Source organism: Rhamphochromis longiceps, linkage group LG4, assembly GCF_057381845.1.
Source record: "Rhamphochromis longiceps isolate RC_006_pf linkage group LG4, R_longiceps_female_GT1.1, whole genome shotgun sequence".
Classification (NCBI taxonomy): domain Eukaryota; kingdom Metazoa; phylum Chordata; class Actinopteri; order Cichliformes; family Cichlidae; genus Rhamphochromis; species Rhamphochromis longiceps.
The window spans coordinates 26,807,205-26,832,730 of NC_140560.1; the positions used below are offsets into that span (position 1 = coordinate 26,807,205).

The 25,526-nt window shown below is 42.0% G+C and overlaps 1 protein-coding gene across 3 annotated transcripts in view; it reads right to left on the bottom strand.

Annotated features, from left to right (window-relative positions):
* Nucleotides 1–25,526, bottom strand: part of adgrl1a (adhesion G protein-coupled receptor L1a) — a 163,350-nt gene that overhangs the window by 6,175 nt on the left and 131,649 nt on the right. For all 3 annotated transcript variants that reach the window (XM_085404183.1, XM_085404180.1, XM_085404181.1), the window contains 20 exons: nt 24,691–24,898; nt 24,221–24,485; nt 21,407–21,734; nt 18,559–18,852; nt 16,558–16,661; nt 15,424–15,609; nt 15,192–15,230; nt 11,556–11,736; nt 10,856–10,978; nt 9,756–9,964; nt 9,492–9,665; nt 8,716–8,919; nt 7,953–8,173; nt 7,599–7,665; nt 7,335–7,426; nt 7,038–7,206; nt 6,597–6,752; nt 5,416–5,512; nt 1,474–1,596; nt 68–85 (listed from right to left, as the gene is read on the bottom strand). In XM_085404183.1, the coding sequence (XP_085260309.1) occupies nt 68–85; nt 1,474–1,596; nt 5,416–5,512; nt 6,597–6,752; nt 7,038–7,206; nt 7,335–7,426; nt 7,599–7,665; nt 7,953–8,173; nt 8,716–8,919; nt 9,492–9,665; nt 9,756–9,964; nt 10,856–10,978; nt 11,556–11,736; nt 15,192–15,230; nt 15,424–15,609; nt 16,558–16,661; nt 18,559–18,852; nt 21,407–21,734; nt 24,221–24,485; nt 24,691–24,898 (3,258 nt within the window). The remainder of the gene's footprint in view (nt 1–67; nt 86–1,473; nt 1,597–5,415; nt 5,513–6,596; nt 6,753–7,037; nt 7,207–7,334; nt 7,427–7,598; nt 7,666–7,952; nt 8,174–8,715; nt 8,920–9,491; nt 9,666–9,755; nt 9,965–10,855; nt 10,979–11,555; nt 11,737–15,191; nt 15,231–15,423; nt 15,610–16,557; nt 16,662–18,558; nt 18,853–21,406; nt 21,735–24,220; nt 24,486–24,690; nt 24,899–25,526) is intronic.

A 25,526-nucleotide genomic window follows, 5' to 3' on the forward strand; every position in this document is an offset into this window, starting at 1 on the left:
CCATTGTTATTTTGTTTCATTGCGAATCAAATTCTAGTGAGGCAAGAAAACAGTTCATTATACTTACTTGGGTCACGAAAGGTTCCTGTGCATTGCAGAGAAAGTCATGCGGGGTGAATAAAATAAAAGGCAGTATTAAGCAACTGTTTTTCAAACATTTCTAAAAGGGAAACATAGGTGGCAGAAAAAAGCATCCTTGTTACTCCATCCCTTCCCCCTCTCTCTGTCTCTCCCGCTCTCAACACCAACCAACTCTTGCCAAACACCCAAACACATCCGCGGTCACATTACCTCTGATTTATGCAGACTTAGTCCCGTTTTTTTGACACCTTCCTCCAACATTTACCGTACATCTAAGTTCAAGAAAAATATTCTGGATATTTATTTAGTATTGTCAGTGATACCTGGATACATACATAATTCATACAAAAGCTTGTATAGTAGCAGTAATGTTTATTTTATGAACTTCTTTCCACACACCAAAGAAATGGTGCTTTTTTTTCTCTCCCGCCCCCCTCATACCAAATCACTATCTCAGCAAAGCAAAAGTCACACAAAAAAGTGAGAAGCGTGTTCATTTTTAAAATTTAATGTGTAGTACGACTTTAATCAACGTTCTTCTTCGATGGTGGTGTGGGTAATTAGACATTCTAATGAAGTGCTCTCCCTCTCCTCTACCACTCTCTTCTAAAAATGACTTGGCTGCCAGGCCTGTGGCCATCAGCCTTGACGTATTGTGCAGAGAGGCTTTAAAATATTTAAAAGAAACGCCGCCTTAAATTTCAGTCCTCAGACACTTAGGCTGATACTCTGCGGGTGCGCAGGAAACAGCTACACACAGTAATACTTCTCAGTTACCAAGTGAATATTGGTACTATAGTGGAGCAATTAACAAGACATGTCTTATTCTGCAGCTACTGGCATTCAAAGAGCCGGGCTAGAACACCGCAATGCAATAACACAGCTATTAGGCTGAGTCCCACTCTGAAACAGAAGCAAGGACATAAATACACACATACCTGAACAACCTACATCCAGATGGACTGTTCATTTTCACAAAGCTGTCTGTTCGCCTTCAGCAGCCAGCATGCTTTAAGCCGACTTTTTCTGACTGGAAAGCGAAAACCATCCTAAAGATTTTGGCAGTCACAGCTGTAGCTAAACTTCTAATCAATTTGTGGCTGTTCTCATGAAGATTCAAGATCTGACCAGATGGCTGGTTAGGCTGTAGGCACTGTTTGGCTCTGTTCTGCTCAGCCTAGTGAATCTGTCTGACAGCTACATAGTCTGGATAAAAAAAAAACAAAAAATACAGAGACACACGCACATGCATGCACACAATGGATGTATACACCATGCCAAACTGCTGACAGAGTAACAGACAGAAGGACAGCAAGCTGAGCACATACTCTACGCGCACACATACAGCAACAAAACTGCACACACAGAGTGAAGTGTTCACGAGGAGCTAACCAGTAGAGTTGAAGACACCAGGTGAGGGTGGGGTGAAGCTTTCAGCCAGCAGAGTGTTGTAAGGAGAGGTACCAGAGTGAGTCTGTAACACTGGGTTTGTCAGAAGGTGGTTCCCCATGGTTGCTGCAAGACACAAACATTTAAAGTACAAACATCATCATAAAAATAATCATAAATTTGCCCCAAAGGCATGCAAAGTAAGCACAGAAACATGGCACACAATAAGTGTGACATTCTGAAATGCACATTTCCAGACTCTAATAACATCTGGAATCACCAAAATATTTACTGTTTATTCAGATGGGGCTATTTTTGTTATGCCAGTGCTTTATGGAGTAATGCATTTCACAGTGTTCTCCACCGTGTTCATGCCTGCTGATTGTAACCTTTGAGTAAAAATACAATTGCAGGGGAAAGGTACTGTTTAGAGCGTTGCTATTCGCTTTTTCCATCTGACAATGCAGTCAGATGGGAGAGACTAGTAATGCATGCCATTATGTAGTCTAAGGGTGCAGCCATTGAAACAGTTAATTTCACACTGAAACGTGAATGCCACTACAAGACAAATATAATTCAAAGAAATGGCACACTGAGAATGTTGTATAAAGCCCATGTATGGCTCGGGCCTGAGGCAACTCGAACAGAAATGCCATGAAATTAAAAATAGGACAGCATGACGGAGAGTCGTCCAAGGCAAAGTGCAACCTTCAGGTCTCCTGCAACCCGTTCATCACACAGAAAGGGAACAGGGAATTCTAGAAAAGTAAAATATGCACTCACACACAGCTATTTATTTGTCATTTCCACTCCTCTTACACTTCCTCTGTCCATCTTTCTGGCGTGCCACACAAACCCCTCTCTCTTCATTCCCTGGCTTGCTTTGCTGCGTTCAACCACATTTTCTCAGCTCCTTGTGCCAGTTTTTTTTTTTGTCCAAACACCACCAAATTAGTTGGGATTAGCTGTCTGTGTGCACCACACAGGAATATCCTGTAGAAAATTAAAGAAAGCCGCTTTAAGTGTGGAGGAAAAGTAGGGCAAGGCAAATCATCGGAGGCTCTATGTGTGTATGCGCATATACTGTAGGCCTTTTTTTTCCGGGACCGATTACTATTGTCAGGAAGAGATTGCGGTTCATAGAGAAGTGAAGTGGGGAAATCAAAGAGATCTGAGATGCCAGTGATAACAACACAGCATCTCTCCTCCAGATTCTGCCTTTTTAATTACTCCTCCATGATAGCGTCTTATTCTACATCTCTCTTTTCGTCTCCCGTGCTCCCTTTTGTCTTCCGCTTTCTGCCAAACTTTTCAGAGAAGTGAAGAAAATAAAGGCTTCACAGCAGAGTTGTTTGTCTCTGACAGAGTACCATAGAGTGATCCACATAGTGTGTGTCTCTTCCAGGCCTGGTGATTGCTCTGTCTTGAAGAAAAGACCCAGAAAGCGACCCACCAAACACACAAACACACACATCCACCTTTCATCCATCCAGCTCACTCGCAGCACACCTCACCTCTTCCTCACCCCCTGCCTTGCTCCTGTCACTCTCCTCAATTAGAATAATTACCCCCTGTTCGCTCACACGCTAATCAGTTCATTAAAAACAAAATGGATGAAATTAGCATAGAGAGTGACGGCTGATTTAGCGACTGCCTCTGTGTCATGATCAACACCCCACCCCCCTCCCCAAACCAATCTTGAACCTGAGCCAACCTTGATCGTCTCAGTGTCACTGATTGCTGCGGCAGTGACGCCACCAGTTGCTTAGGCTGAGACAATCAGTGACTCCATGCATGCTTCTGTTTTTTTTTTTGTTTTTTTTTTACTTCTTCACGTCTTAAATATTTGATCTTGCCCTCTTCGTGTGCTGCTTGGAGTTCGGAGGGGACTGCATGCATCACTAATGTGTGTCTGGATGAAATCGATCTCATGGAATAGCTAAAAGAGTTGAAAACTGGGACAGAGATATCAAGATTTCTGTCTATTTCTTTTTTATTTTGTGGGAAATATATTTTTAAAAGGAGAATATAGCACAAATATACAAGATTTGGCAATGCAACACAAAAAGTGGGAGCACGTGTGTCTGAAAAAAAACATCACACAGCTGGTGATTTGTGATTTTGTCTAATTTACAAAGTAAAATGAGGAAAAAGAAAATTAAAAAAATGTCTCTTGGTTGTTGAGCGGCAATAATTGCCTGGGAACGTCTTCACAACCTTTTCTCGTGGCAAAGGAAAGTCAAAAAATCATTCTGGACGATAACTGTTGTAGTCAAGTGTCTTCGCCGCCTCTTTTTTCCTTTTAATTGATTACACATAAATCTGCTTAATTAGCTCAACTGAGAAATTCATGCAGGATCGTGAACTCACTTAGACGAACTTAACACATATTCACAAAATATAGCAGCTGAGCTTACAGTTTTTCTCAAATGCTAAAACACATGTCACAAACGTTACCACCAGGTCCCCCAATGTCCAAACACAACACCCTTCTCTAAAGCTACATAAACACAACCACACCTTCCCACTGCAAAACTCAAACTCCCACACCAAGAGAGCAGCTCGAAGCTGTCAAAACTGTAAACACTATACACAGCATTACACACTACAGCAAAACAATTGAAAACACAATGCTCAATTTGTGAGAAGGTTCTTTGTTTCATAACTGCCAATGCATATTTTAGAAACTATACAGTAACGGATTGTCGTAGATCTCTGCAGAGGATTAGGCATTTAGATTTGTGAGTTTCATATGAGTAGTATAAATCTATAGAAAATCCTGCATGTACGTACACTACTGTAACACAACTCAATGCAAAAACAGAATCTATTGCACACAACAGTAATCTTGAAAACATGAACAGGGTGTGAAGTTTTTTTATTTACGTTATTCACACCACACACACACCACAATCACTGTGCGGCATCATGTCGCTGAGCTGTTGCTCGCATCTCGTCCGTAATGATGGTGTGAGGTTGTCTTGCTCTCCCTCCTGGACCTTCTCCTCTCCCATGTTGGCCTTCTCCTCTTCCTCGTTGGTCGCTCCTCTTCCTCCTCTCATTTGAACTCCTCTTCCTCATTGGCCTGCTCCTCTTCTTCCAGGGCCAGCTCTTCTCCCTCCTCTGCATCAGATTCCTCTTCCCCTGACTCTGCCTTCATCCATTGTGTTTGTTTGGAACCTTCAGCATACTGTGCACTCTGAACTTGCTTTTACATGTGGGTACAGCATTAGCAACAAGTGTCTTCAATTTTGAGTCATTGTGTGTAGTGAATGACGCCAGGTGTGTTCCCTGTGTTCAAAGATTGGTGACTGTGGCAAGCATTTTGCATCACATGGGCTTTCATTTGAGGATATGAGCAGAGTTGTTTTGCAACATGTGTTTTAGCAAGGAAAAATGTGTTTAGATTTATGAGTACAGAGGGTTGTGTTTTGTGAATTGTGTCTTCATGTGACATGTGTTTATGGTACTGGAATATGGTGGCTACATTTAGTAAATGTGTTTAGACTACTGGTCATTTGGGTTACAGGATTGGCTTTTGTGTTTTAACATTTGAGAAAAACTGTAATATACTGTAGGTCTGCAGCTGCTAAGTGCTTTTACTGACAAGCAGCTGCCACTGCACTGCAAACCATCACCAACCAGCCTTTAAACATTTTGTTATTCAGTTTAAACTGTTGCTGCCGGTGACTGCTCTTTGCCAGCTTGCCGGAAAGCTAAAAGGCAAATAGCATTAAAAGTTGATCTTAGCACATTAAGGACATGAACATGTACATATCATTTTATGTTCATATTTAACACCCAAGAATAACGGCTCTGTCCACGCTACTCCCATTCTCTATTTTCTTTGTTAAATGCTGTAAATCTGTATGTGCGTTACGTGTGTCTGAGAATTTCAGTGAGTATGATTTAATGGAGGGAGAAATATAGAGAGGGAGGTCTCACCACGGTTGAGTGTCGGGGTGCTGTTGATATCTCCCGCCATGAAAGAAGATTCCGTCTGCTTCCGAACCGTGTCGTTCCACATCCTGCGGATCCGACTCTGGAAGAGGAAGCATGGTGCAGTGAGTGGCAGTAAACACACAAGTTAAATATAGAAACACGGCGGGTAGACTTTGTAACTCAGTGGGGCAGCTGTAATCAAAACTGTGGGGCTCGCTCTAATCTGCAAAGAACAATAGGCAAACACGCCAGACAAAGAGACTGAGGCGTCGAGTAAAGAGAAACACAGCTTTGTCATGTTATCGTGACGGAGGCTAACAAGCTTGAGATTTGTAAGACATGACTGTAGTAGCCGATGTAATTGTTGTTTGGAAGTGTTATTACAGTTTGAAAAAGCTTGTTTGCCGATTGTGAGCAATAATTGCCATTGTTTGTGTATGTGTCTGTGCAGCTGCGCATATGCCAGCATCTACAGTATTTTCCAATGACGTGCATGATGCCTGTGTCTATATATACACCATGTGGACTACAAAGGATATCTTTATAACTGAGTCATCAAGCCTCCCAAGCAAACGGCTTTCAGTAATGGTTAGAAAAACTGCCAAACATTTAAAAAATAAATAAAATAAAGATTCAATTTTCACAGTAGAAATAAGAGTAAGCCAACTGATTAGTGGGCATCATTTGCACGTCATAAATCATGTAACGCACTTTAAATGTGCTCCGTGTGTGCACTGATAAAAAAAAAAATTATTTAAATGTTGCTTTTGCACCTTTTGGCTTAGGCTGTGGGATGACAAGTAAGTTAAATAATTAAATTCAAGAGCATTTAGTAATCAGTGAGTCACTGGTATTGATGAGCAATCAAATCCCAGCAGATACTCATTTTGTACTTCATAATCTTACATAAGAGACCTTTTAAACAGGGAGAAAATGTAGCTGCAGAGTGAGAAACCATGCCTAATTTTGAAAAGATTTGCTTTGTTTTTACTTTTTTTTTTTGTTTAAAAAAAAAAAAAAACAGATAACATTTTTCATTTTGTTCCACTAAAACAGTCGTGTTGCTGCACAGGCTGTTTTTACTCATTATTTGCTCTTAGAAAAACACCATTTTAAAACTCAGCAGTGTTTTCCACTGATGATATGTTTGCGAGTGTTTATGTGTGGGTCTGTGCTGCCTGCACCTGTCTGTGGGCTGCTGCATGGCGAGCTTGGCTGCCACTGTAGTAGCGGTTGTTGGCACGGAGGCCCGAGTTCTTCAACGAACCGTGGGAGCTGTTGGTAGAGGTGCGGCTGCAGCAATAGGAGTGACGCAGACATTTACTGTACTCCTTATGGACCTGTAAAGAAAATAACACCACCGGCACAGTGGACAGGTTTGAGAGTCAGTCATAAACACAAACACTTTCGTTTCTATAGGCTAAACTGAATGTGGAGCAACAGAGCCTTTTATCGCACAGCAACAGCAAAATGAAACAAAATCCAATATTTCTGAGCACGTCTACTGAATTTCAATTAGACTGGCACATCCATCCATTTGTTCATCTACACAACATTTCAGCTGCTTAGTCGTAATTAATTGAATTTATATAAAGTGCCTTTAAGATGTAGTTTGGAATTGTTACCTTCTTCTGCAGGGCACAGTGGAAGATAAAGATGAACATGCCCTGGAAGGCATTGAAGGTGCTGAAAAGGTAGGCCATGATGACTGTATTCTCGTTTATGAAGAGGAGGCCAAAGGCCCATGTCAAGCCAAGTAGAAAGAGCAGAGTGATGGCCCCTAGTGCCCAGGACCTGATCGAAGCGGAGAACGAGGTATTAACTAACACTGAGTTGATGCACAGATACACTAAGACAATTTGAAATGTCTTTTTTCTTCAAAAATAAAAATGTGAGAGTCTCACTGAATAATTTGAACTCACTTAATATTATCCAAGCGGCTGGAGTCAGGTTTAAGTGCCGAAGAGTTGCGTATCATCTTGTGCAAAGTGATCATGAGGAAAATGAGGTTGAGCTAAGGAAAGACGATAGGAAGAAATAAATAATGTGCAGTGAGCACTCTAGTCCAAAATTACTGACTTCATATTGTTAATAACATTGCAAAATTGCATGCTGGTGAAATACTTCTGACTGCAGGATATCGAAATATGGAAGCTAATAATACTGCTTGACAGTAAAGCTAATACCATAATAACAAATGAAACAGGTCCAATGAAGCTCCAGATGAAGTAGTTATCCACTCGCAGCCAGCATCTGGAGTGGCACAGAGGAAACAAGTGAGTTATGCACAACTAAACCAACAAACAACTGTACACTCACACTGAGCTCATGCACATGAATGCACACACTATTTCTCTGTCTCAGCGGATTATCTTATGAAGGCTAATCATCAAGCTTTGGCTAAGTGTGTTCAGAGAACACAGTCTGTGGGGAGGTGCAAGAGCCCTTCACATGGCACTGCATATTACATTTCCATCTGGGGGAATAGCATAATCCTACTTCTCAATCTGCAGGTGCAAAAGGCCTGTATTCACACGTACGCTTTCTTGGTCCCATAGCTCCTGTAGTCTATGGCTGCAGAGATGCCCACCACAAGTGCGGGGAAGCAGTAGCCGCACAGATAGTAGTACTTTTTGCGTGAGTACTCGCTCTCAAAGACCTCCACCAGCATGAGATAGAGCTGCACACCCTCCAGACACATCCAGGAGAAGGCAGCCAAGAAGAAGAAATGCAGAAGGCCAGCAAAGATGGGACAGGCAATCTGAGTGTGGCAGCCATGGAGAAAGCAGAGAGAGGGAAAGGGGAAGAAGGAGGAGGAGAGAGAAAATATGAAGTTAGAGGAGGAGATACAGTTAAGATTAAGGTATATAACTGAGTGAAACCACAAGAGGATAGAACGGAGTTACTATCTGGAAGTAGTGCTGGACACTGACAAGGGAAAAATGAAAAGCTGCCCCTGGGTCACAGGCTCCGTGCATATTATTGAGTGGTAATTCATTACTCAGTGCAGTAAATGTTTTATAGAGTAGGATAATGACACAGTGCCTCGATTTCAGCTTCAAAGTCATTCAATAAAAAAAAGTTAAAAAGTCGCCTATGTTGTGCTTAATGCCATTTTCAAACCGGAATATGTAAAAAGTAACTAGATCTTGTGATTCAGTATCATTAAATGGGCACAAACACTAAGCTTTAAAGGGGGACATGTAACAGTAAACGCAAAGGTGGTAAAAAATATTTTATATCAAAGAAAACAAGTAAACCTCTATCCATAGAAAGTATCCGTTTGCTTTGCTACCGACTCACATGGTTTTCGGTCTTGTCGATGCCGATGAGGAAGAGCAGCTCTGCGATGAAGAGGTTGATGCAGAGATTCTTGTGGATGGTGTTGCGGTCAGTCTGGAGCCCCCGCAGGAAGCAGAAAGTGGAGATGCAGATGGCAAGACACACCAGGGAGATGACAATCCCCACCCAGGTGATCACAAAAAGGAACAGCTCGTGCATCTGTCCCTGGTGTTCAGGTTTGCACGGTGGCAAGAAACAAAGGTGTGTGGGGGGAGGGAGGGAGATCCAAGGGTTTAGGTTATAAAGCAGTATTGGGAAAAAGAGACAGCGGAGCAGAATTGGACAAATAAAGAGAGAGAAATTTAGAACAAAGAATAGTGGAATAGGAGATAAGCAGCAGAAACAATAGGGGGATGGATAAAACAGGGGGAGGGGAGAGAAAGAGCCAAATTGCCTTATTTAATATTTGCAAATATATGCAAGGAGCTAAAGTGTGAAGACAAGAGACAAGACGTCCTGAAAAAAATACATGACATTCAAATTCATGTGAATGTCAGTTAGAAGTAGAGGGACATGAATTTGTAAGCCTGTGCCTCCCTGAATGTCAGAGTGAAAGGAGGAAAAGAGAAAATTCAAAACAAAGAGCTTGTCAGCCTTGAGAGGGAACATTAATGTGCATGTGTGTGAGGGTGTGTGACTAAGAGTGAGCGAGCGCTAATGCTCACACGAGTGAACGTCTGCATAAATTACCAGGCTTGCAATTTAAGTGTGTGCCTGCCACGCCCTTGTTTACTTACGTCGGGCTCGTGGTGAGCCATGAGCACCGCGAAGTTGGTGAGGTGGCTGCAAGAGCAGGTGGTGTGTGTGTTGTTAGTGTCCAGTAGCCTGCAGCCCTGCGATGACCACTGGCCAGTCATTGAGCGCTCGGAGTAGTTCCAAAAAGAACAATTTGGAGTGTTGTAATTGTGCGACTGCAGAACAAAAAAGAGAGACGGATGAAGGAAAACATCAGTGGAGGTGCATCTTTCAGAATGACAAATGAGAAATTTGAATTTGCCTACCTTTAGATGTTTAAGCGTGAAAATCACTGGCTGAGTGAGAAACACTCTGCTGGACTCTTTGTTGATGGAGGCAGCAATCACGTGAGAGTTGACCACCAGGCGCTTCTTATCGTGGTTTGGTCCTTCCATTTCCATCTTCACAGTGGCGTTCTCAGTGGAAAGAAAGGATCCCAAATTTTTATACAGAATGAATACCACCTTGACTTGTCCTGCACATAAAAAAACAGACAAATTAATACCGGAAAATAAATAGAACAGTGAAAAGTAAAGTAAGTGTGGGGTGAAAGGTGTATGTTAAATGAAATGGGAAACACAAATGAAATTTTAAAAGGGGGGAGAGCAGAAAGCGAGGGAGGGGGAAACCAAATACAGAAAAAGGGCCATAATATGGAAAGGGCTGGAAGAATGGCAGCGACAGAGAGTGGGGAGTGACAGGGTGAGTGAAAGGGAGACAGAGAGAGTGAGTTAGTGAAGGTTAGAATGATGGTAAGGACCGTTTCATTTTGACTGGTGGAAGAGAGCGAGATTTAATGTGGAGGGCAATGGAACATTCATCCCTCAAGCATTCACAGATCTCTTATTATTCCATATGAATATTTCATGTGCGTTTGTTTCAATCATTCTAATCTCGTTCCCACTGCAGAGCCAAGCGGAGACAGAAAACAGAAAAGGGGGATGAGGGGGCCATGGAAGGAGGAGGGGAGCAATGGCGTTGGGGGTTGGGGCGGTAGGGGTGCTGGGTTAGAAACAAGAGAGAGATGGGAGCGGGGGATAAGATGGTGGAGAGAGACGGAGCGAGGGAATGGGATGGGGAAGAGAGGAGAGAGGGAGTGCTGAGATTGCTCTGTCAGACTGGGGCCGATTGTAATCTACACGCCTCCCCAGCTATTCTATTAAGACTGCTGTTAAGAAACCATCAAGAAAAGAAATTGTCTCAGCGCTTTTGTTAATCTGATTAGCCTATTATTATGAACCAATAACTTAGTCAACTGCATGCAGATTGTTTTAAGCCTGCATGAAAATGCAAATGGAAACATTAAGAGAGAGGCTGCACAGGACAGTGCAATTTTTCAGACAGGGATGGGGTAAGGGTTGCTGACCGTTGCGGCTGTACTGTTTGATAGTAGAGGCTGAAAGCTGGATGGTGCTGTCACTGGCGTAGTTTTGCGGGAAGGACAAGTCCTGCATGTCCATCTCTGTGTTTACAACGTGCACCTGGAGATCTGATGGTAGAAACACAGAAATTGGTGCATATTTTTTAATTAAAAAAACAACAACCACAAAACAAATTTAGAGCCACAATCTGGAGTTAAAACTGCACATTGCATTTGAACAGCAGTCAGTACTGGCCTCAATTCATGTGTACAACAATCCTCTGCCAAGGTAGAAGCTGAGGTAGAGGTATATTTTCAGTGCTGTTTGTTTGCTGGCCTGTGTATCTGACTGATTTGTTTTAAATTTACTTCACCATTAAGCATAAACTACCAGAGCGAATTTCATTAAATTTGCAGCGGCTGGGCATGCTCAAAAGACAAACCCATAAAATGTTGGTACAGATCCAGACAGCCACTGTAAAAGGCAGTGATAGGCACTGTCCTTGGCAAATGACTCTTGAGTGTCCTTCTAGTTAACAAGATTTATATTACATATTTTTGATAAAATAAAATATAAGCAAAAAAGAGAAAAAATGCTACTTTTTGATTTATTTTTTTCTACCTTAAAAATTCGTGATTATGCTTTCATAACAGAAGTAACAATAAAAACAACATCTTGATCTTGACCTCACTGCTGTTTTCTTACCAATGCTGGGCGCTCGGTCTGTAAAGTTTTTCCCGTACATGTTGTTGGCCAGCAGGAAGGCTCCTTTTTCCAGGACGTCCAGTAGCATGGTGGCAGTGTGAGACTGCTCTGTGCTGTTCATGTCCTGCCATGACTCCAAAGCCTCAGGACGGAGCAAATTGTCCACTGTTTGCACCACCGCCTGGCCCGTGCATAAGGCATAGCATTAATGCTAGCATCAATAGCATCAGTAATATGATCGATATTAGCAAGAACACTTCACAATATGGCACATACATAGTAAAAGTGACAAATGAGGAACTAATTTAACTTTTCAGGAAGTTTCTCGCTTTGATTCTTTTGTCTACTTAACACAAGTAGGAACACAAATGTAATGTTAGGCAATAGCAAGGTAATCATGAAGTTCAGATGCATCCCTAGCAGCTACTTAGCATTTTACTCAATAGCACACCAGGTAACACAAAATAACAATTTCATTATTGTGCAGTAACTGCTATTGCTTATTGAATTTGTGTCATTTAGAACCCAATCCGGAGTAAATCCACTTCTATCTAGTAACTAATTATTAGACACTGGTTCATTAACACTGTTTCCAGCATTGTGTTCTTTCAGAAAGAAGTCTTAGGTACTTATTAGCCATTAAACATGTTAGTTCCTGATTTGTTTGTCACTTTTTTGGTAAGTATTCATTTTGTGAGCTATATTGTAAAGTGTTACCGTATAACATTAGCACCTCAAAGTGCAAAGTCTATTGCACTATAACTTCCTAGAAACTCACCACTTCCTTGCACTACATTTATTACTCTGCTATGTAAGACATATTACCATTCTATTTCACACTTACAATTCATTTAATGGCAATTTTGATGGTTGTATCAGCTATCCAATTTATTGGAGTAGCCTGCTTGATGAATCATGTAATTCTCTTGCTCAGGCCTCTCAAAATGAAGGATTGACTGCTGCGTGGAATAAAGACCATTGCTGTTAAGAAAATGAATTCAGCATCAGAATGCACTCTATCAGCTACAGAAGAAGAAGACAGAGGGTGTTTTTCGTTTATCACCGGATCAGTGAGCTACCTTTGCAGTAAGTGACAAAAAATAATGGTCGAGTAACATACTACACAGCAGCCTTTACATTCATCTTGCACCAACTGAGATTAGAAGATGTGGGGTCATATTACTATATGCTGCAGACAGGTCAAAGCACATAAAAGACTGCGCTGCAGAGTGCCGCATTTCATCATTACAGAGAAGCATACACAAGGCCTTTTCCTGATATTAGATTACGGCTCCCTCAGAACAACAGATATTGCACAAATATTGAAAAAGCACAGAAGGGTGTAGTAACACCAACTGCTGCCTTTCATGCTATAGTCAAATTACATTTTCTCAAAGCGACAGATATTGTCCCTTATTGTGAAACACAGTGAAGCCAAGGGCACTACTATGCATTTAAGACCACTCAAAGTGCAAAAAAGCCACAATTAAATCACAGACAGATGACTTCTTCATTAGTTGAAATGTAATTTTACATATATGCACACCATGAGCAATAGAAAAACTATAAGAGCAGCTTGCCCTGCTCTGGAAAATACTTTAATATTTAGTACGTGGTGTCTGGCAGAAGTTATTCTACATCTTACTCACACTGCCTTCCAGAACAAACCAGAATTTCTAAAAGTGATGATTCCAAAAGCAGCATCCCCCCCCCTCCCCCCCACTCCCCCCCACCCCCAACAACAGCATCCAATACACACTCAACACAAGGCTCCAGCCTGTCTCTCTCAACCACCCAGGTTAGGAGGGAACTGAGGAGGATTAATGGCAAGAAGGCAGCGGGTCCAGATGGCATCAGCTCGAGGGTCGTCAGGTCCTGCGCGGACCAACTGTGTGGGGTGATGGAGCACCTCTTCAACCTGAGCCTGAGGTTGGGAAGAGTTCCACAGCTCTGGAAAACCTCCCGTGTTGTACCAGTGCCAAAGACTTCACGCCCCAAGGACCTCAACAGCTACAGGCCGGTGGCTCTGACATCCCACCTGATGAAGACCCTGGAGCGGTTGGTCCTGGCTCAGCTTCGGCGCCTAATAAGCTCATCACTGGACCCACTTCAGTTTGCCTACCAGCCTGGCATTGGAGCGGATGATGCCGTCATTCACCTCCTACATCGTTCCCTCGCTCACCTGGAGACCGCTGGAAGCACTGTGAGAATCATGTTCTTTGATTTCTCCAGTGCCTTCAACACCATTCTTCCCTCGGTTCTAAAGGACAAGCTGGTGAACTCTGGAGTGGACCATCACCTCACTACCTGGATCCTGGACTACCTCACCGACCGACCACAGTATGTGAGGACTCAGGGCTGTGTGTCGGACAGGGTCGTCTGCAGTACGGGGGCCCCACAGGGAACGGTTCTGGCTCCGTTCCTCTTCACCATCTACACTGCAGACTTCTCCCACAATTCCACCCAGTGCTTCCTGCAGAAGTTCTCTGATGACTCTGCAATAGTCGGCCTCATCACTGATGGGGACGACAAGGAGTACAGAGGACTGACTCAAGACTTTGTGGACTGGTGCCAGCTGAACTACCTCCAGATCAACGCCAGTAAAACCAAGGAACTGGTGGTAGACTTCCGCAGGCACAAGCATTCTCCACTGCAACCACTGAACATCCAAGGTATGGACATTGAGGCTGTGGACAGCTACAGGTACCTTGGTGTTCATCTGAACAATAGACTGGACTGGACTCATAACTCAGACGCCCTCTACAGGAAAGGGCAGAGCAGGCTGTACCTGCTGCGGAGACTCAGGTCGTTTGGGGTGGAGGGCCCACTCCTGAAGAAATTCTATGACTCTGTGGTGGCTTCTGCTATCTTTTATGGTGTGGTCTGCTGGGGCGGCAGCATCTCTGCTGGGGACAGGAAGAGACTGAACAGGGTGATCCGAAGGGCCAGCTCTGTTCTAGGATGCCCTCTGGACCCAGTGGAGGTGGTGAGTGACAGGAGAACGGCGGCTAAGCTGTCATCCCTGATGGACAACATCTCCCACCCCATGCAGCAGACTGTGACAGCACTGAGCAGCTCCTTCAGTGGGAGACTGCGGCACCCACGGTGTGGGACGGAGAGATTTCGCAGGTCTTTCCTCCCCACTGCTGTCAGACTCCATAATAAAGACTTTAACTGATCAAGCACACACATCCATACATATGCAATAATACTAAGTGCAATAATCCTTTCTGTCATCGTTGTATTTTTACTCAGTTGTATATAGTATTTGTATTTGTATTCTATTTTTATCTTATTGTATATTTATTTTATTTTATTCTACTGTATATAGTATTTTATTTTATTCTATTCTGTACAGTTGTGTACTGTATTTATTCTTATTGTATTCTAATTTTTGCCTCATAACTTTTGCACTGTCCACTTCCTGCTGTGACAAAACAAATTTCCCACGTGTGGGACTAATAAAGGTTATCTTATCTTATCTTATCTTATCTTATCAATCACAATACAGAGCTGAAGAAACTTCATCCACAAGCCTAGTCTGCTCAAGGATTTATCTTCCCTCAGCTATTCTAAGTCACAGAGCAGTCCGACTCCACAGGCATGTAAAGCAGCTAGATAAAAGAGGAAAGCTACCTGGATGTATGCCTTACAGGTCCGCTCTCTCTTCTGAAGCTAGAAGGGAGAAAAACAAAGCCTGAAATTAAGAAAAAAAAACTAAACAAAATCAGAAACCACTTTTTTGCTTATGAGCTGCTAAGTAAATCTGCATGACGCGAAGCATTCTTTTCTTATTCTTGAGTTAAATATATCTTATCATCAAGTGTGTGTCTTTATTCACGCACATACTGTTGACACTCTCTTCTACCTTGTTGTAGTTTCTTCCAGCTGGTTCCTTGTTTCCAGGCCTCAGGGTCTGAAGCTGGGCATCCAGTATATCCAGCAGCTGCTCAATCAGTCGGACAGAAGAGCTAACATCTCCAGCCTGGATCCGACCCCGAGTGTGGTTCACCAGCTCGCTAGCTATGTTGGCAGCATTTTCCCCACTCTTTATCTGCACATTAACACACAAACCCCAAACTGTTCAAATGTTCTCACGCGTACCACAACCACAACAATACACATGCTCTGTACACAAAACCCTCAGCTTGATGTTTTTTCAGTAATCAGATTTCCGTCTTCATTACCAGCTCTTCCTGCATCATTGTAAACAAAGATGGACCTTGTACAACACATCATGAAGTTTTTATTCTCCCTAACCCTGTTTCACTTGCAAATTACACCCTTAGCAACCGCCTTGCAATTGCGATTGATTTTCGCCAAAAGGAGAAGGTATAATGGATTCTTCAATGATGTTACTTTTCAGAGCGCTGCTACTTACCCTTCCAGGCACATGCACACACTTAAAAAACCTTTAGGAAAGCTGCTCAGCGGCATGCATGGCTAAACAATCAAGAATTTCTCCAGCAGAAATGTAGCTGTGTTAACGAGAGTACTCCGAATTCCACTTTGAATAGACTGTGAAATCTGATTACTGTCAAAATTGGGGAATGATCAGATTTCCGCAAAGTATTTAGTAACACAGTTTGGAAATTTAAATAGCAGTCAGCTAAGTTAATCACTGGGCATCATCTAGAGACCATGACGTTTAGCTACTGCACAGGTATAATGGATTATATGAGACTACGATCGAAGCAAGACAAAATGAAATTGAATTGGCTGACTTCTATGCAAGCTGTGAGACGCTACGGCTGATTTTTTTTTAAATAAGTTACCCTAGCTGTAATTAAGGTATGTTACCTAAAAAAAAAAGTGAATTAATTAAGTATTAAGAGCAGATGCCTTGTAATAAAGAGCCACTTGAAATGAGTCTGTATTTTAATCAGGACAGCCCTAGAGATATGTTAATGTGTGTGTGGAGGTGGACAGGGAAGATAGTCGGGGCAGTGGGGCACAGGAAAGGGACAGACCCATGGCCAGGGAGTTTGACTCCAGGTCTCACCTTCTGGGCTACCTGGTTGACCCAGGGGGAGGTGCAGTTACTAAGGTCAGGACCCCGTGGGTTCCACATGACCTGATCCGCCAAGCACTGGAATGAAGCAATGCCTAGAGAAAAGCAGAAGAATGGGAGGGGGGGAGGGGGGGCAAATATATTAAGCATTAGGCGTCTCAAAAGTGGGAGATTTTTTTTTCTTTAAACAAGAAAAATGGAAGGAAATGAATTTTAAAATTACTCAAAGTGTTTGAAGATGAGAGAGAATCAGGAAGGAGGAGGTAGAGCAGAATTTCAGAGAAAATGGGTCAAAAGTGAAAAAGGTTAAATAATGAAGTACAGGTAATGAGAAAGTGAGGGAGAAAATGACTGGGTAAGAAAAGGTTTCGATGATGTAAAAAGAATGACTTTAAAGGAATACATCCTCACGTAGCACATAATGCTTACTCCGTTCACACAGTCGTACAGCAAAGACATCAGGTAAGATCTCTCACTGTCAAACACCTGAAGGAAAGCACCTTCCACCAAACCTCATTTCCAGCTAAGTTTTTCTGTTCAGTTACGGGGGTTCAGAGAAAGGACAGCATGGGGGGATTAAACCAGAGGAGGGTCTGTCTGCTGCTAACACAAATAACCAACGTTAAGTTGCGAAGAGAAGGCAGAGAAGGGAAGAGAGAAGATGGGACAGGGGACAATGCAGCAAATAGGGCTGTTCCATATAACGATATATATCGGATGATGATATAAAAACATCTATTGTTTCATTTTACGCTATCGTTTGTTTCGTGGTGTCGCAAAATAAACTGTTTACGGCAATATTTTTTCATCGTTTTGATGGTCACTGTAGTGGCTCTACTAATTTCTTAAAGTTCTCTCTTTCTCTTACATTTAATATAACCACACTACAGACAGACAAGCGTTTGTTTTTATGCGTTGTCGTTAGCAACAATGACGGTAAAACCACCGCGTGTCCGCTTGTTCCACATAAACCTTTCACAATAAAGCTCAAGATCCTGTTGAGACTTATCAAAATAAACTGAATCACGTGAAAGAGCAGATTATTTACGGATGAGAAGCAAAAAAGAGCCGTCAGGTGCTAAAAAATAAACCTTAGACTCAAACGTTAGAACAGGCTTTTCCCCGTAGCACACTGTGTAATAAATACTCACAAAGAAAACTTATGTATAAAAATGGAAACACTTCACGCAAGTCGAGCTGCCCGAGATTCACAGAATTTACAGAAAATGTTACATTTTTGTGATTTATATCGTTATCGAACGATAGATGTCTTAATATCGGGATATGAGCTTTTGGTCATATCGCACAGCCCTAGCAGCAAACGTTTCATAGTTGTCGAAAGGATCAGAGCAGATGTGGCATTGCATTTCATATTCCCTTCTTCCTCTCTCTCCCACTGATTTTTCTCTCCTCGCTGTTACTGTTCTCTATACTCTCCTCCATCGACCACAGATTAGGTTTGAGAGCGCTGCCAAGACGAGGCAATTAAGCCTGCTGCTGATTTAACGCAGAGAGAACATAAAGAAACAGCAAAAGACACTGGAAGAAAGATGGAGGAGATTTCTTTTTTTCTGCAACTACAGAGTTTTTTGTTTTGTTTTAGGTTTTTTGACGGCTGGATGTTTAAGAGTAAAGTAGCAAGCATGAAGGGAGGTGAAGCCTGTGTTGCCTTGTCTTTCATTTTATTATTCGCCACTTTCAATCAGCTCTGTTTCTCTGGGAGATGAGCCTTTCATTTGTGGAGGACGAGCTTTCATCTGCAAGTCCTCGGGGACCGTGCCTACTGGTGGGACCAACGCAAGGATGGAAGACAACAACAGCGGAAAAAAACAAGTGTGAGTGCCCAAACGTGCTTATCACTTGGGCACATGCGCTGATATATATGGCAAACACCCACATGGTACTTGATGTACGAGTATGCTTGAAGCTCATATGATGAGTAAAAAAAAAAGAACAAATGTTTGAAAATAAATGCACGCGGGTTTTTCTCACCTAAAGATCCTTTAGGACATGGACGGTCCACTGTTTCTCCTCGCTGTGTTGTTGGCCACTGGACACCGCGGACGAGCTTCGTCTCGCAAAATTGTGGCTCTGAGCCTTGAGGAGGGTGAGGTGGCCGGCGGGTGACAGGCACAGTAGCAGTGATTGGTCGAAGATCGGGATTCTTGTTGATGGAACCGATTGGGCGCGAGGTGGGGGCCAGCGGGCGGGCAGTAGAGGGGCTCGCACTGGAGGTGAACGGCCTTGCTGGAAGAGTGGTGGTCACTTGAGTGGTGGTCAGAGGGCCTGAGGTAACCCAAGAGTAAATCACAGAGAGACATGGAAAAAGAGAGAGACTTAAAAGGGCTTGTAAGGGAATTATTAGAGAACAGCAAAACCTGACAGCAAAAGCCAAAAGCTAAGATCAAGATAATGAAGGACACTTGCATCTGAATGTAAGATGTCTCTTAGAAGCTGAGTTCAAAAGTTAGTCTGACAATAATTGGGGTGACAAATACTTTTTTGAGTCTCTCAAAGCCAGTTCTCCGCAGAGAGGAGGAGAAGCAGAGGGAGGAGATGGCGAGAAAGCAGCATCACAAGTCAGGGAGAAGTAAATAATTTATCAAATGTATCAGAGAAGTCACCATCACTAACAACCAAACCTAATGCGAAGATAAAAGCAAGCCATCACAACTACAAAATCCTAACTGATCAAACGCAGAGTCAGCACGCAACTCAGACTGCTGCCGCCCGTCTGTCTCTGCCTCATCTCTCTCTGGGCCTAATCCGAGCTTCATACAGGCCTTTATGCAGCTCAGATGTACAGTACATCCAAACCGCCTTCTCATACTGATGGACTGCCAAAATGCAGTGTGGCGTTCCCATTTCATCCTCTGCCTTATTTCTGAATGGCTTTTTCATTACCCATGACACAGTGATGCTTACATGAAGCGCTACAGAAGTCATACCTGAGCAGCTCTTCTTTACTTTAACTATAGCTGGGGAGAGAACTATAATCGTTTGATTCCAGTTTTTGGAATTTGTACTTTAAATGCTTTTCTTCATCTTCCTGCTTTTTCTGGAAGAAAAATGTTTTCTGTTGAAAACATTCATAGTAGTGTTTGTGTCAAGAGCATATGGGTTTATTTGGAGTGACAAGCATAAATACTCAACGTGTCCAACTTAGTCACATGTTTAACATCTTGCCCAACATAATTACCAAATGAATGTTAACTGTCATGCAAGTTTTAGGGGGAAAGAAATAACCTTATCATCAGCTTGTCGGTAGAAAACATGTATGTCAGTATGCACAGATTATGCACAATTGTTGTGACTTTGCATCTTTACATCACCAAAGTGGAAGTTAAACAAAAGATAAAATCAAGATGTAGTTTTCGTTTTATAGTAGTGGAGTTTTATAAAAGTACTGCAATAACTGCCCAGGAATTATAGCCATTTTCACACCTTTACTGGAGCTGCTTGTTTGTGAGTCTTTCTGCATTTGGTTTTGTATTTAATAACTGAAAAGCATGCTCTGTTGTGTAGAAATCATGTGACTTGGTAATTCAAGAACATCCTATTTTTTTGCCTTGAAAACATCTTTGTCTGCTTTCGCTGCGTACTTTGGGTCATTATCCATTTGCGCTGCACTGTGCCATGTACATCCTGCATCCTCCTAATTCTACCAACAGTCACATCACCAATAAACACTAGTGATCCAGTTCCACAGGCAGCCATACATGCCCACGCTATAACAATGCGTCCACCATATTTGAACGATAATGTGATATGCTTCAGATTATGAGCCGTTTCTCTCTTTCTCCATACTTTTCTCTTAGAACCATTATGGAACCATTATGGTTCAAAGTAATCTTGGTTTCATCTGTCCAAAGAATTATTTTCCATAACTGTTCAGTCTCTCTGGCAAAGTCTAATCTGGCCTTCTTTTTCTCGAGTGTAATCAGTGTTTTGCACCTAGTTGTAAGCCCTCTGTATTTCCATTCGATTGTATTTCCATTCATGAAGGCGTCGTTGATTGCAGGCTGTGATAATGATGCACCTACTTCCCTGAGAGTGTTCTTGACTTGGTTAGATGTTGTGGAGCTGTTTTTCTTAACCATGGACATAATTCTATTATCATCGACTTTAGCTGTCTTCTGCGGTCTTTCATGCCTTTTGGTGTTGCTGAGCTGGCCAGTACATTCATTGTTTTTTTAAGAACTGTTTTCTTAAAAAGATGTTTTGAAGATTGTTGATTTAGCCCCTCTCAAAGTGCTATCTCTGATAGGTTTATTTTGTTTTTTCAGTCTACTGATGGCCTCCTTCACTTACATCGACAAATGAAGGAGGCCATTCACTGGAACTGTCAATATAATTGACCATTACATTGAGAGCTCCAGTGAAAAGCTAACAAATGTAACTTAAACATTTGGAAACAACTCCAGATCTTTTATCTCTTTAACTTGTCATGGAATAACAAAGGGGTTAGGTGTCATCTGGTCACAGAACTGCTTGTTAGTCAAGTGTCTAATTACATTTGAGCCTCTAAAAACAAAAAAATGTCCGCAATAATTAATCTAATACCTTAGCTGAAACCTTTGAATTAAAGCTAATAGTCTTGACTGTTTGATTTAAAGTCCACTGTGGTAGTGTACAGAGGCAAATTTACAACTTATGGACCTCGCTGTATACTTGTTGTTGCAATCTCATATTTTACCACTCATGACTCAAAATATCTCATAATCAAAAAGCTAAACATCTATAGGAAAAAAATGCACATACCACACACCAGTATTTGCAACTGTACTGTACACATGATTCGTCTGTGTAAGCTATGGGATGGGGTGAGATCTCTTCTTACCAGTGGTAGGATCTGGTGGTCCAAACTCGAGCGGGTAGCGCAGCACATTATAGTTGTTCCAGACATAAAGCTGGTTGTCTCGAGGATTATAGTCCACAGAGGAAATATACTGATAAGGATTGGGAAAAGCAATGGTGACACGTTCTTCTCGAGCATGATTGGTATTATAGGCAAACGCCACCAGGTCACCCGTTGCTTCACTGTCATCGTCCTGGTAGACTGATCGCACTGCATAAAGCACTCCGCAAGCCATGAAGGCGTTGGACGCCAACCTCTTGTCAAAGCTGGTCTCCCAGGTGCCTTCAAAGCGCAACGTGTAAGGGTTCACCTGTGGGCAAAGAGGAAGTATTCAAATGGCTAGTTTTAGCAGGCTTGAATCAGCAACGTTTTAGAGGGATTTTTACTTTTTATGGTTGTTAAAAAGGTTCAGGAAATTGTGCCATTTAAGATTAGTTCAATGGTTCGTTTTAAATATCTTAACATCACTCAGTTAGTGGAAGTTTTAAGATCAAGACAGAAAGATAGATGTTGGAAACACAGTCTATATAAAAGATGGATGTAGCCTCTGGGTCTGAGGAGTCAGTATTCAAGTACCTTAATCCTACATTCCTTCTAATGCCAGCAGGGGGTGACTCATCTTGTTGCAAAATAAAGACCAATTGCATTGAGGTTTATGAGAAAATTACCCCGCTTCTTACTTGATGTAACCTAAATGTAAATAGCTGCCTAATGACTTTGTGATCCCCTTCTTTATTTTCAGGTCTGATTTAACACAGCATAATGTTTATTTTGTTGTTATTAAAGTTGAATAGACAGTCTTGGATAGAGCAAGTTAGGCTTGAGGGCTTGGACTGAAAATTCACTACTGAATTAGGCATGCAGCTAGGTGTGTTTCTCAGTGGATCTGCCGAAAGCCAAAACACAGAACTTGAGATTGAAAACAAGTGAAGAAACCGACGTGTAACATCACAGTAATGATGACGTCATCGTCAATCTCCGACAGCTTGGCAATGACAGAAAAATCTGAAGCCTGTCCATCACCAGTCACTTAATTTTGACACATCAGATGACTGATGGTGAATCTGAAGACTAAGCCTGTGATAGCCTTAATTAAGGATGCGCCAGTCTGCTATTTAGATCGACTATCAGTCTGATACTGATCCCAGAAGCTGGTTCGGATATTGGTGACAATGAGCTGATCCAGTGACATACCTAAGATAGAGCAAAAGAAGCTTTTAATAAAGGGTCAGCAGCTTGGAAGTTTTTATTAATAATTTCTATTTGTATGTTTGGAAAAGTCTTCACTTAACTGCCAACTATGGTCAAATTGAGTTCACATGACTGAAAAGATCTGCTTGCTCATTCACCTTCACTCTCACTATGTCTGCTCAGAGGCATTATACAAACTAGAAGGACATTGGCTCATTGTAACACTCACAGGAAGCTTTTATTATGCTTACACTAACATTGCACCTGTCATCAACTCAATTTATATTATTTCACTTCAGCTGAATCTTTTCAGCTCTAGTGTGTGAGGAGGAAAACGCAGAAAGGAGCTCAGCTGTGAATGACAGCAATACGTAGTAGCTTAATTACTCTTATGTTCAAATAAAAGGAAATTTATTGTGGGGTTTTTTTTTGGCATTTCTGATTTCACTAATAAATACAAACAATTCAGTAAATCAGTTAGATTTTATTATTTTAGGCAAGCTGTTTTAAGTTGACCTTGATGTTTCCGTACACATATAAGAATAATTCCCAGTCTCTTCCTTATAGTGAGGAATACAGATTACTAATATAGCACTGGGATTAGCTTGGTACAAGGCATCAGATTAGAAATGGAAGAAGTTGGATCAGTGCATCCAAAGCCCAGCTTGATTTTGAAAAAAAGCTCCCCATGCCCTCTTAAACTAATATTTTTTTCCCCTTGTATTAGGTACTGTGTTTGAGTTGTTTTTTTTAAAAAACCCTCTTAAATACGACTCAGTACTCAAAATAACAGGTAAAATTATATATATACTCCTCGTCTGGCTTTTTTTTTTCAAAACGTTGTAATAAATAGCAAAACTCCCCACAAAATAAAGCATTTATTTCTGTTGAAAGTTATCGCTTTCTTGTTTGCTACTTTGTCACTCCATTACTCTGCACTGTAATAGCTCATGCAGGGTTTGATATTTCAGATTGATAGTTTAACATATACGCTTTGAAAAACAATTTCCTGGTAAGGTCAAAGATAGTGATAATAAATGAGACACGACTATCTGAGCTACACATTAATTTTATACCCTGTTTATATAGGAACTTTCTGCCTGATTGCGGTTTTGTTGGCTGAGAAACAAAGAAGCAACTGGCATTAAAATACGAATGCTTCACGTTTACGGTCACATTTTGAGGCTGCAGAGTGAGCAGGGCAAAGTAATGTGACTTTGTATTACAGAGGATGAAGAGTATTATATGTTTAAAGTGCAGAAAACAATTCTAAATCATTCCCACAGTTTTTTGATTGTAAGTTATTAAATCCAACACTGCGGGGCAACTACAAAATAAATGAAATCTTTACCATGCTGGAGGGGATTATTCTTTCTCACAATTGGATTTGAAATTCAGCCTAACCTTTTGCAGATTATGTTTTTGTGATTCATTTTTGGGGGCCAACAACATCTCTTTAATCTTATTTGTCAGTGCACTTGTGTAATCTCAATTCAAGTGTGACATATGACCTTTTGCCTGACTAGTCAGATGAGATTTTAACATAATCCACTCCCGCATTTATAATCCACACCTCATCCCCTTCTGTGCAAACTGCTCTCCCACCTGGCTGACCACCAGTCGTCCGTTGTTCGATTCAGTGGCGTAAATAACCCACAGGCCATTCTCATCCACAGCCAGGTCAATGTCTGACTTCCCTCCCCAGCGGTAAGGTGAAGTGTCATGATAGTTGGCGTTTGTGACAATCGCCTCTCCACTCTTGATGCGCGTACGTAGGTCATACTTGACTATGTTTCGTGTGCGTTCTTTGTTGTAAAACACCGCCCCATCGTACACAACAAACCCCGTGCCGTCAACTCTGTTGGGTAACCTGTTGAGACAGAATCCAGATGAAGAAATCACTTCTCCAATTCTCCATTCTGCATGGCGATGCCCCCAAGATGGCTAATGGCAGGCACACAGACACCACAATAAGAGCATTCTGCTATCGCCATCCATATCCACATCAAAAGCCAATAAATCGATACCGCAGCAGATGCCATTTGATCATCCAAGACAGTGGGAGGCGCACTCACTTGTAGGTGGTGGTGGCTCGGCTCTGTTTGAAGTCTTCCCAGGAGGCATACTCATACAGCATGTCGGTGCGATAGGGGGTCCAGGGCATGACGTACAGACGGTCCCCTGACTGTAGCGGGTCCTTACACCATGCCCCCGCCTGATGCTCTGCCTCCTGCTGAGAGCTGGGCACCTGCACCCGCAGCAGTGTCCCCGGACACACAAATACTGGAGCAGTAGAGAAGCATTGGTGCAGAGAGGAGGAGAAGAGGGAATAAAAGGAAGAGACAGAAAATGAAAACAGAGCATTGAAAGAAATAAAAGATATCAAGGCAGTGGGAGGGGTGGGAGAGAGGAAATGGGAAAAGGCCAAAGACCATTGAAAATAGAACAGGAGAAAAAGACATGGAGGGGTCGAGAGAAAGATATGAGGAGATAAAAATAAGTTGAGAATTAAAAAGGAGACAAAGAGTAGGGGGAGAATGGAGAGATGGGAAAAGGGGAGTAAGGTGAGGTACATTATCAGATTTAAAATGAAGGAAAACATAAAAGCTCGTTTGTAGAACTTCAGCATTGTGGTTGGAAACCATTTGGATATGATAAATGGGAGATTTCTGGCTGCCGCCGCAGTTTAAATGTAGTCTCTAATCTAATTTATCTTGGCCTACTTTTTATTTGATTGTGCATTTTCTATTCCAAAGGCCTCTGTTTCTTTGCTCTGCCACTGGGTGGTAAAACAGTAATTGTGGAGTTTGTTTTCTTAGGACTCAAATTTGGCTCTCAGTCAAGAGTAATACCTCAAAGAACAAAAAAAGTATCCTGGGGTAAAGATGTGAGGTTGGCTAGGCCTCCCCTT